The sequence below is a fragment of the Brassica rapa genome, unplaced genomic scaffold, assembly GCF_000309985.2.
Source record: "Brassica rapa cultivar Chiifu-401-42 unplaced genomic scaffold, CAAS_Brap_v3.01 Scaffold0304, whole genome shotgun sequence".
NCBI classification, from domain to species: Eukaryota; Viridiplantae; Streptophyta; class Magnoliopsida; order Brassicales; family Brassicaceae; genus Brassica; species Brassica rapa.
Window position 1 is genome coordinate 25,187 of NW_022610247.1, and position 12,314 is coordinate 37,500.

The 12,314-nt window shown below is 43.1% G+C and overlaps 1 protein-coding gene across 1 annotated transcript; it reads right to left on the reverse strand.

Annotated features, from left to right (window-relative positions):
* Positions 1-1,895: 1,895 nt before the first annotated feature.
* LOC117130028 lies at positions 1,896-6,029 on the reverse strand. The gene is made up of 2 exons (XM_033283187.1): positions 4,039-6,029; positions 1,896-3,981 (listed from the first exon to the last, which is right to left on the reverse strand). Exons 1-2 carry the CDS (start codon positions 5,051-5,053, stop codon positions 2,828-2,830), a joined length of 2,169 nt encoding a protein of 722 aa, XP_033139078.1. The 5' UTR covers positions 5,054-6,029; the 3' UTR covers positions 1,896-2,827.
* Between the last annotated feature and the right edge of the window lie 6,285 nt (positions 6,030-12,314).

Below are 12,314 nucleotides of genomic sequence, written 5' to 3' on the forward strand. Positions count from 1 at the left end.
TGTCCGTCAGCACACACAGGACGTCCGTGGGTGTCCGTCAGCACACACAGGACGTCTGTGTGTGTCCGTCAGCACACACAGGACGTATGTGTGTGTACGTGCGTGTCTGTCAGCACACACAGGACGTCCGTGGCTGTCCATCAGTACACATATCAGTACGTTGGTCCTTGGACTCAGCACGCTGACCCTTCCCGCGGACTGTTCGGGTGATTTTGGCCCACGTAGGCTGTCTGTTCAGTACACACAGGACATCTGTGGGTGTCCGCCAGTACACACAAGACGTCCGTGGCTGTCTGTGTGTGTCCGTCTGTGTCCGCCAGCACACACAGGACGTTCGTGGCTGTCCATCAGTACACATATCAGCACGTTGGTCCTTTGACTCAGCACACTGGCCCTTCCCGTGGACTGTTTGGGTGATTTTGGCCCACGTGGGCTGTCTGTTCAGTACACACAGGACATCCGTGGGTGTCCGTGTCAAGTCCCAAGTTCTAGATATGGCCATCAGGACGGGCCATGGTACGAGGAGATGCACCAGTCAGGTCAAATGATCTAAAGACAAGCATATCATGGTCCAAACAGAAGGTTAAGTGCATCAGATGGCTGAGACTTGACCAAGATAAGAAGGAAGGAAGCTAAAGAGAGCTGGACGAGTGGTCCGGATGCTGGACAAGGTCCGGAGGCAGCTCATTCAGCTCGGTGGAGCTGGAAGGGAGTTCACATAGTCTGAACTAGCTCACTGGAGCTGGAGGAGTAGCTCACTCAGCTGGGGCAGCTAGCACTCAGCTCATCTCAGCTGGGTGGAGTGTTGGAGTCTTGGGCGGTCATTGCAGATCATGGGTGGTTAAGGTCCGGATCATGGACATGGGGGTCCGATGGGTCTGAGGGACTCTGGCAAGTAAGCTATGCAAGTGGGAAAGCTATTGGGCCAGAGATCGATCAGCCCAAACGAAGAGAAGAGCAGTTGTGAGCGGTTGGACGGTTTGGGCGAAAGGTGCAACCGCATGTGTCCCATCATCCAATCAATGCTTCTGTTCTCCCAGAGCAGTTGGCGGGCTCTTCTCCTATAAATACAAGTCCCTCCTGTTGACATTTATCATCAGAGAGAGAAGGGGAAAATCTGCCCAATTCGTTACAGAATCAAAGAAAGAAAAGAGAGAAGTTGGCCGCAAGGCAGTCCGTGTGAAGGTTTGGTGATTCCGGTGAGTTCTAGCCGTGGGCAAGGGAGACTTGATCGAAAATGGATACTAGACAGAAGGATAAGACTGTGGAGAAGAGTTTGGGGACTTCCGAGCACACACCTAAGGTACAGGATGTTAACCAAGTGGTATCGCCCAAGACCATTAATCCGGGTGGTCTGGCCGATTGATCCATGTGTTGTTGGTTGCATCTATTACTCTTTCCCTGTCAATATATCTCTTCTCTACTATATTATTAAGTGTTCAGTGGGTTCAGACTCATGGGCACGCCACCAGGTGTTGTAGGCTAGGATTCAGGGTGGGCAAGATGGATGATGGAAGCTTGGATGGGTCGACCAAAGAGATGATCGGATGGGCGATATGATGGAATGCAAGTTATGAACCTGAAAACAAATGCAAAATCAAATGAGATATGATTTCTAATATGATAAAACAAGATAAATAAAGATAGATAGGATGGAATCAAGCTGCTGGTTGTGTAACACTCTCAGCTTGATCAAAAGACGATTGAAGTGGATTGAGATGGTGCTTTGCTTGCTGGACTGATGTCTCTCTCAAGCTTGGCAAACGAATTGGAGTGGAAGGATGGGGGATTGAGGACGCCACAAGACTCTATGGAAAGGAGCCTTGATAAGTCAAGGTGCTTTGGAGCTGCTTCACACAAACTCAAAAGACTTAGAACAATAGTTTTAAGAAAACTAGAAAACTGAATAATTCTTATTACTTTCAAAAATGGGTCATTTACAATGAAGCAAAGACTAGAGCTTTATAGGCTCGACAAGGACAGACTCTAACAGTCATAAAATGATAAAAGGAAACAAAATAACTTGAACTTAAAGTCTTGGGAGCAAAGGCTTTGATGACTCCATGGAATATAGCCGTTAGGCTTGATTTGCTTCCTTCCAAAAGAGAAACTTGTGAAGACTTGTATCTTGATAGCTTCTGGACGTGGCCATGATCTTCAAGCCTTCCTGAAATACTCCTTGGCCTCAGTAAAAGAGAATATGGCCGTTGGTCTTGGGCAAAAATCTGTAGAAACTTCTCCAAAGCATTTAGTGTAGATGTTGCCAAATATGGAAGGTTGATGGGAAGAGAGATCCGCCTGATCTCCTGGGTGCTGGTCCAGCTGAGGACGTCTTGGATGTCTTCTGAATGGTCTAGAGTATCTCCTGGTTCCCATAGATAGCCCTGGGTCGAACCAAGTTGAATTGGTTGAAGACTTTCCTTAAATGATGTCGGTTTGGCCAATTGATGCAAACCGGCTTGATCTTTTGGTTTGATTGGGATCCGCCTGATCCAGTGTGGCATGGTGCTTCCTATGATGTTGTAGAGTGCCTCTGAATGACTTAGAAGGTCTCCTGGTTGCCATTCTTGAGGTTGGTTCGATGTGAAACCCGGATCTTCCAAATAAGGCAAGTGTAGAGCTGGTTTGGCCGGTTTTGGGAAATTGATCATATCTTCCAATTTCCTTGACCATTTCTCGAGATCTTGGGCTTTCTGGAAAGCTAATAAACTCCTCTTGATTCCTATGATCGGTTTTGGTTCAGGCCGCTTCTTCTTTGGGCTTGAATCCTCTTCTAAAGTCGCATACTCGCAGATGGACGGGCTGAGAAACCTCTGAATTGTAAAATTCATAACTTCTTGCTCCGTGAATATTTTGGGCAGATTCCAATTTGCCTGGACTCCTCTTGAGTGTAGAATCCATAAAAATTATCCTCGTGATTTAAACCCTCCTGGTTTGTAAGATATGGCATTTTTAGTGCACGTATGTCCTGGTTGGCGCCTTGGCTGGTTGAGTAGGGTGTTGGGTCGACCTCTGGTTGAGCTGCTGAATTGCTGGCCGCAACATTCCCTCCCCCTTGAAAAGGTTTCGACCTCGAAACTGTATAACCTGCACCAAGATAGAGCAAGTCAGCTTTCATACTCTTTTGAGATTCTAAGGTCTTACCTTGATATTGTTTTGGTTTGGTGATGGATTGTTCATCAGGTGGCTCTTCTTTCAGCAAATAGGATAGGATCACGCCTCTGCTATGGACTTTTGCATTGCTTCTCTTCTTCAGTGGATGGTCCTTCATACTCCTAGCAGGCTCAGCTCTGACCATCTTTGGGTTTGATCCTCCTAGCAACAAAAGATTATCCGGTGGGATTTCTTCGAAGCTTTCTTCTTTGCAACCTGAAATTTTTTTAACATTCTGGACAAAGACCAAGTGAATTATATCTGATACTGGAATTTCATGAACAGAATTTGTTATGGTCGAATTTACCTTGGGTGCATCAGCATGATGAAGAATGATATTCTTCTTTGGACAGATTTGGTTAGATGGCTGCCTTTCTTGCAAATGTTTACCTTGGTTGGCATAACCATCTTCTTGTGATAGCTCAGCTCGGTTTTTATGTTCTTCTTGACTTATCCCTGGATCAAAACATCTTGGCAAAGACAAGTGTATTATACCAAAGTATAGGGATTTATAAACTGAAGAAAACATAGAACAATTAACCTTAATGTCAAATGTGGCAGTAAGAACTTCTTGTTCTTTGTTTGCCTTGTAATAACCTTGCTTTCCTGTACCAATTTCACTTTTCCTTGGACAAGACAAGTGCATTAATCTTGTCATAGAATCAATAAAAACATTCTGGTTTAAAGTGAATTTTACCTCAGATTTTGGCACTTGAACAGTACATTGTTCAGATTTCGGTTTCCACTTATGGTGTGGATTTTGATTGAGCTCATGATCTGGTTCGGCACTTGGAACTCCAGTAAGCATATGGCTCTCATCTGGTATCCCTGTACCAAGAATATAAATGTTTAAACCAGTATCTAAAGGTGGTGTTAGACACTTACCTTGGTTTGATACTTGGATCACTGGTTTTGGTTTATTAAGCAACTTTGATTGCTTTGTGCTTTGAGCTTCCTTCTGGTCCATTGGAAGGTTTGTGCCTGGCGCCTCTTCTTCTATGTACCTAGGCTCATTTAGACCTGTAATAACACTCTTGGACAAAGACAAGTGCATCATACAAGTGGTAGATGATTTATGAAAAGATTTATCATGTATAGGACTTACCTTAGCCTTTACTTGGACAATAACTTGCTCTGGTTTGTCTTTGGACCTGATCAAAGTGTTTTGGCCGACACTTGTACTCATCTTCCTGACCTTTGGGATGTCACTCTCCTGCTCTAAGCAGTGGACAATGGCGTGCCCCTGGTTTGGCTGAAAGTTGGCTTCTTTAGGCAAGACTCTTTGAACTTCTTGTTCCACAATTTTCCTTGCTTCTTTGGAACCATGAGTTGAATATCTCCTTGGATATAGTTCCTGGATTTCAGACCTTGTATAATCTGGTGCAAATCTATCCCTCATGACTTCCTTAAGAGCTCTCCACGTTTTGATAGCTGGCTCCTTGTAAAACCATCTATCATCCTCTTCTTGTACCCACCATTTAAGAGCATCATCTTTTAGTTGATCAATGGCATAAGCTAGCCTCTCTTTCCTCAGGATGTTGTTGTAGTGAAACCATTCATCAAGGTTCCTCTCCCATCTTAGATAACCTCTTTTTCCTGAAAATTTAAAGAGTTCAACTTTATCAGCAAAAGAGTTATAATCAAACCAAGAATTAACAACATAAGGGTTGTGGGTTTTAGAAGTTGGAGTTTGATTGATCCTTGAAGGATCTGGTGGCTTGGGCTCGACATAGACTGCCCCTGGTACATTTCCAAATCTCCTTTCTCCTTCATGTGGACGTTGGCCTTGTGCCTGATTTCTTTTCTCCAATTGAGCAATCTTAATTTGGAGCTGTTGTAGAGCTGCGGACTGTTGGCTCAAGGTGGCCCTTAGGTTTTGGCCGTGTCTCTCCTCCTCCATTGCTTCCTGAAAACAATCTCAAAGAAAAAGTGAAGGTATGGAAAGTTTTGGTCTAACCAAAATAAAACAAATGCAATTTAACTAAACCGAGAAAATATGCAATTATGAACCGAAATGAAGTAACTATACTAAAATGATTTTTCTTTTGGTTTTCTGAATGCAATTTCGAAATTAAACAATATGGTATGAAAAGAAACAAAAATGGGAAGAAAATATGGAAATTAAACTAACACTGATTTTTTTTGAATTTTCTTAAGATGAAATGCAAAAACACCGGAAATGGAAACTAAAATGTATACTTGAACCCAAAATGATATAAATTAAGCTGAATGATTTTTTTTTTTTTGAATGCAAATAACAAACTTATGAAACAAATATGGTATGCACGAAATTAAAAATGGTATAACTTTTTATTTATTTTTTTTTAAGCAAGAAACAACTATGAAAATGCAGATCTTTTTTTTTTTTTTGAAATGAATGCACAAAATCTAAAAATGGAAAGTGGAGCTGGGGAATGAATGCAAACACGTTTTTCTTTTCTTTTTATGGATGAAATGAATCAAACTAGACAACAGGTCGTCTCCTATCTCAACTCTTTATGGCTTTTCAATTTATGATGAACAAAGAACACAAAAATGCAAAAAACAGTTTTTTTTTTTATTTATAAATGGAAAAACAAATGCAAACAAGATGAATGATGCAAGGATAGAATGGACCTGATTCAGGAGCTTAAGCTCTGATACCAAATGTTGTAGGCTAGGATTCAGGGTGGGCAAGATGGATGATGGAAGCTTGGATGGGTCGACCAAAGAGATGATCGGATGGGCGATATGATGGAATGCAAGTTATGAACCTGAAAACAAATGCAAAATCAAATGAGATATGATTTCTAATATGATAAAACAAGATAAATAAAGATAGATAGGATGGAATCAAGCTGCTGGTTGTGTAACACTCTCAGCTTGATCAAAAGATGATTGAAGTGGATTGAGATGGTGCTTTGCTTGCTGGACTGATGTCTCTCTCAAGCTTGGCAAACGAATTGGAGTGGAAGGATGGGGGATTGAGGACGCCACAAGACTCTATGGAAAGGAGCCTTGATAAGTCAAGGTGCTTTGGAGCTGCTTCACACAAACTCAAAAGACTTAGAACAATAGTTTTAAGAAAACTAGAAAACTGAATAATTCTTATTACTTTCAAAAATGGGTCATTTACAATGAAGCAAAGACTAGAGCTTTATAGGCTCGACAAGGACAGACTCTAACAGTCATAAAATGATAAAAGGAAACAAAATAACTTGAACTTAAAGTCTTGGGAGCAAAGGCTTTGATGACTCCATGGAATATAGCCGTTAGGCTTGATTTGCTTCCTTCCAAAAGAGAAACTTGTGAAGACTTGTATCTTGATAGCTTCTGGACGTGGCCATGATCTTCAAGCCTTCCTGAAATACTCCTTGGCCTCAGTAAAAGAGAATATGGCCGTTGGTCTTGGGCAAAAATCTGTAGAAACTTCTCCAAAGCATTTAGTGTAGATGTTGCCAAATATGGAAGGTTGATGGGAAGAGAGATCCGCCTGATCTCCTGGGTGCTGGTCCAGCTGAGGACGTCTTGGATGTCTTCTGAATGGTCTAGAGTATCTCCTGGTTCCCATAGATAGCCCTGGGTCGAACCAAGTTGAATTGGTTGAAGACTTTCCTTAAATGATGTCGGTTTGGCCAATTGATGCAAACCGGCTTGATCTTTTGGTTTGATTGGGATCCGCCTGATCCAGTGTGGCATGGTGCTTCCTATGATGTTGTAGAGTGCCTCTGAATGACTTAGAAGGTCTCCTGGTTGCCATTCTTGAGGTTGGTTCGATGTGAAACCCGGATCTTCCAAATAAGGCAAGTGTAGAGCTGGTTTGGCCGGTTTTGGGAAATTGATCATATCTTCCAATTTCCTTGACCATTTCTCGAGATCTTGGGCTTTCTGGAAAGCTAATAAACTCCTCTTGATTCCTATGATCGGTTTTGGTTCAGGCCGCTTCTTCTTTGGGCTTGAATCCTCTTCTAAAGTCGCATACTCGCAGATGGACGGGCTGAGAAACCTCTGAATTGTAAAATTCATAACTTCTTGCTCCGTGAATATTTTGGGCAGATTCCAATTTGCCTGGACTCCCTCTTGAGTGTAGAATCCATAAAAATTATCCTCGTGATTTAAACCCTCCTGGTTTGTAAGATATGGCATTTTTAGTGCACGTATGTCCTGGTTGGCGCCTTGGCTGGTTGAGTAGGGTGTTGGGTCGACCTCTGGTTGAGCTGCTGAATTGCTGGCCGCAACACCAGGCCTTGGCCAGATCAGTGTAATCTCTCCATGGCCTTGGTTGGGCATGTAAGGTCCGATCTTATAGTTCCAAAGGGGATTGATAGGATCCGACCTTGATTATCTCTTAGTGGCTATTTATCATCAATTATCATGGTGAAAGATTAGTTTTATCTCAATGATTTAGAGGTGGACAGTTATGGCCATATGAGCTGTTCGTGGGCGAGATCAGTATGATCGAGGCTGGTTCTGAGAAATCTGACTTGACCATTCTATTATTCATGAATTATCATGAATTATCATTAATTTTATTTAGTTTCTGGACAAGTATCAGAAAGGGTCACTTTTGGCCAGATTAGGCTAAGTATCCGAACCATGCTTAGGATGATGTTTGCTAGGGTATCAGTTGTGATTCTTATGCATATGTGTTGTGGGTTTTGTTTTCAGGTCCTGACAGGGATCGTGGTAAGGCTAAGGAGCAATGAAGACCTTGGCCGTGTGGGATGTGTGATGTAGTGTAGTTTGATACAGTGAACTTATGATAGCCTATTGTGCAACTGAATGATATGAATGATTTGTGTGGATCACATTGACTTATATATATGAAATGATGTTTACCTTAAGCTTCCGCATTGTATTGTTTAATTACATGAACCTCAATGATTGAAAAATGACTTAGAAACTATTGGACTTAAACCGGCTGAAGTACACTTAGATATTAGGTAAGGCCGCAGACTGGTTGGATCAAGGGATCCAGGTTTGGGTCTTACAGTCCGCCAGCACACACATGACATCTGTGGCTGTCCTTCAGCACACACAGGACATACGTGGCTGTCCGTGTGTGTCCGTGTGTGTTCGTCAGCACACACAGGATGTCAATGGTTGTCCGTCACCACACACAGGACGTCCGTGTGTGTCCGTCAGCACACACAGGACGTCCGTGGCTTTCCGTGTGTGTCCTTGTGTGTCCGTCAGCACACACATGATGTCCGTGGCTGTCCATCAGTACACATATCAGCACGTTGGTCCTTGGACTCAGCACGCTGGCCCTTCCCGTGGACTGTTTGGGTGATTTTGGCCCGATGTTCAGTACGCACAGGACGCCCGTGGGTGTCCGCCAGCACACACAAGACGTCCGTGGCTGTTTGTGGCTGTCCATCAGCACAAACAGGACGTCCGTGGCTGTCCGTGTGTGTCTGTATGTGTCCGTGTGTGTCCATCAGCTCACACAGGATGTCCGTGGCTGTCCATCAGTACACATATCAGCACGCTGGTCCTTGGACTCAGCATGCTGGCCCTTCCCGTGGACTGTTCAGGTGATTTTGGCCAAAGTGGGCTGCCTGTTCAGTACACACATGACGTCTGTGGGTGTCCGTCAGCACACACAGGACGTCCGTGTGTGTTCGTCAGCACACACAGGATGTCTGTGGCTGTCCGTGTGTTGCCGTGTGTGTCCGTCATCACACACAGGACGTCCGCGGCTGTCCGTCAGTACACATATCAGCACGTTGGTCCTTGGACTCAGCACGCTGACCCTTCCCGTGGACTGTTCGGGTGATTTTGGACACGTGGGCTGTCTGTTCAGTACACACATGACGTCTGTGGGTGTCCGCCAGCACACACAGGACGTCCGTGTGTGTCCGTGTGTGTCCATCTGTGTCCGTCAGCACACACAGGACGTCCATGGCTGTCCGTCAGTACACATATGAGCACGTAGGTCCTTGGATTCCGCACGCTGGCCCTTGCCGTGGACTGTTCGGGTGATTTTGGCCCACGTGGGCTGTCTGTTCAGTACACACAGGACGTCTGTGGGTGTCCGCCAGCACACCCAGGACGTCTGTGTGTGTCCGTGTGTGTCCATCTGTGTCCGTCAGCACACACAGGATGTCCTTGGCTGTCCGTCTGTACACATATCAGCACGTAGGTCCTTGGAATCAGCACGCTGGCCCTTCCCGTGGACTGTTCGGGTGATTTTGACCCACGTAGGCTGTCTGTTCAGTACACACAGGACGTCCGTGGGTGTCCACCAGCACACAGAGGACGTCCGTGGCTGTCCGTGTGTCTCCGTCAACACACACAGGACATCCGCGGCTGTCCATCAGTACACATATCAGCACGTTGGTCCTTGGACTCAACACGCTGACCCTTCCCGTGGACTGTTCGGGTGATTTTGGCCCATGTGGGCTGTCTGTTCAGTAACACACAGGACGTCCGTGTGTGTCCGTGTGTGTCCATCTGTGTCTGTCAGCACACATAGGATGTCCGTGGCTGTCCGTCAGTACACATATCAGCACGTAGGTCCTTGGACTCAGCACGCTGGCCCTTCCCGTGGACTGTTCGGGTGATTTTGGCCCACGTGGGCTGTCTGTTCAGTACACAAATGACGTCCGTGGATGACAAGGTACTAAAGAGGAGCAGTGAGATGAGATATCCTGATACAAATAAGACTGATATGGATCAGGATGAATCCAAGGCAGCCGTGTCCAATGTAATAGATGGAGTGGCCGGCTTATCCATTAACTAAAGAAAGATCTTGACATTTTATTTTAAGTCCTTGACTTGTGATTTGCTTTAACCTAATTGTCATTCACGATTTTATATAATAGAATTTGATTTCATTATATCTTGCCTGATCTCACTTGAATAAATGAATGTTTCCATTGATAAAGTATTGCCTAAAGAGCATCATATCAAGAAAAATCGTGAATAGGTATAGTAAAGCCTAGTAAGAAAACTATGGCTAAGGCATTGCCTCAAAGGCATTATATACACCAAAAGAATGTATGACCCATTGAGTTATAAATGGTTTCCAAATAGAAACAATGGGCAAGAAGGAAACAAGTTCCTTCGGTTTTTAAAGAAAACGCCTAAGACCTTATAAGTGGTCGAGACTATACCTATGATCTCTTCTGATTTAAAACTATGCTACAAGATCAGTATGATAAGAGGCAAGAGAAGTGCTGACTATACTGATATATCCCACGAAATTTTACACTTTATGGCATGATAGGATTAGCCATCCTAGTCTAGAACTTGATGCAAAGATTAATATTGAAAAGGCACAGAGTTATCCCGTAAAGATCTCACGTTGAAACATGTACACATAGGGAAACTCATTAGGCTTAATTGTCCCAAGCATCACGAAATTATAGTACAGTCAAGAGGGGGAGAGAGGATAAACCCATGATCAATACTACAAGTTCGTGTACTACTATGGTCTAAAGACCATGTTATAAATGGCTCGGCCATAAAAGACATTTCCTCGGCCGTAGAAGGCCATGATACAAACTGCCAAACCTAAGAGGCCATTACTCGGCCGAAGAGACCATATTATGAACAGGTCAGCCGCAAAGGCAATCACTTATAAACGCATTGGCCATGACTTGGCCGTGACTTGGCCGTATAGTGCAGGCTTGGCCGCACACAATCCATTACCTATAAAGGTTCGGCCAAGTAAGCCACTACCTATAAAGGTTCGGCCATGTAAGCCATTACCTATAAGACTAAGACTCTAAAGTCTATAAAGCTTGGGGACATTATGAATTTACATGTATAGAATGATGAATATGCATCAGGCCATATAAGTGAGCATAGATATTCCCATCTCAGATTGATACGGGTCATAAAAACCAGATATACACCATCTTAAGAGATTTTGAATAAACCACCACATACATATATGTGCCATCTAAGATGGAACCTCAGAAGAGGATTGGGAATATATATTGGATAGGAGTATTACTTTCTCCCACGAATTCAAAGAAAACTTGAGCCAAACATGGGTGATTAGATTGTGGCCAGGTACATGGATTGCATGATCAAAGAATCCGTCTATTCAATATTTAAGAAGAAAGATTATAAGCTGGATAAAGAATGATAAGAATGGTTTTAACCATCATTGTCTTGGCAAAGATCCTTGGACTATACATTATGATTTAAGACGTCCAAAGAAAGATTATACAAAGCTATTAAGAAGCTAATATAGATGCCAGACACTGACCCGAGAAAAGAAATGAAAAGAAAACCAGCTTAGCATCAAATCTAATGTCCTAGAAGAGACATAATCAAGTTGCTATGGAGTCTATACAAGATAGACCAAGTGTTCCATAAGATAAAGGAATCTTGGATAGAAAAGAATGGTGCATAGAAAACAAATCCGAGGTTCATAAGGGAAACCAGACCAGACATAGAGACAAGGCTGGCCAGCTAAACATCTAAGGTACCAGACCATGTAACTTGGGACGCCACGGTACTAGGTTACAAAGGTCCTAGATAACAAAATCTCAAAGTTATTAGATCATGTCTGGAACATAATAGAACCATATGAAAGTGTCGACACACACATGAATATTATATAAAGATGCATAAAAGAATAGCACTTGAGTTAAAGATATAAAGCAAGGATCATGAACCAACCAATGAGTACTCATACAATCATGAAAGATTATAAAGATTAGAAAGATAAACGTGGAGGTTCAAAAGTATCTAAAGAGAGATGGGCGTATTGGCCATATACATATACAGAAAACGCCATCTGATAAACCAGTGAAATAGATGGATCTTGTGAGATAAAGAAATCGTGAGAGAAGGCACATGATCACGAGGTCTAGAGTGTTCATATCTTCCTACTAACAGCATTAGATCATAGCTTGTTGCACAAGGTACTCACAGAGATCAAAGGAACAGATTTTAAGGAGATAAACTCCTATGTGGTGGATGCTGCTACAGATTTTCGAAATTGACAATAGTCTGGTCATATGAAAGAATTAGATGCAATGATGTAGTAAGCAGCATATGGATCACTGGATAAGATGAAAGAACAGCGTTGTTCCTAAGCTGATTCATGGACTGAAAAGCAGCTGCATATAATATGTAAAAGAAATTGATCACAATATGATCTTGGAGTTGTATAAAAGACAATCCAATACAGTCCATATACATATGAAAGAAATAAAGAAATT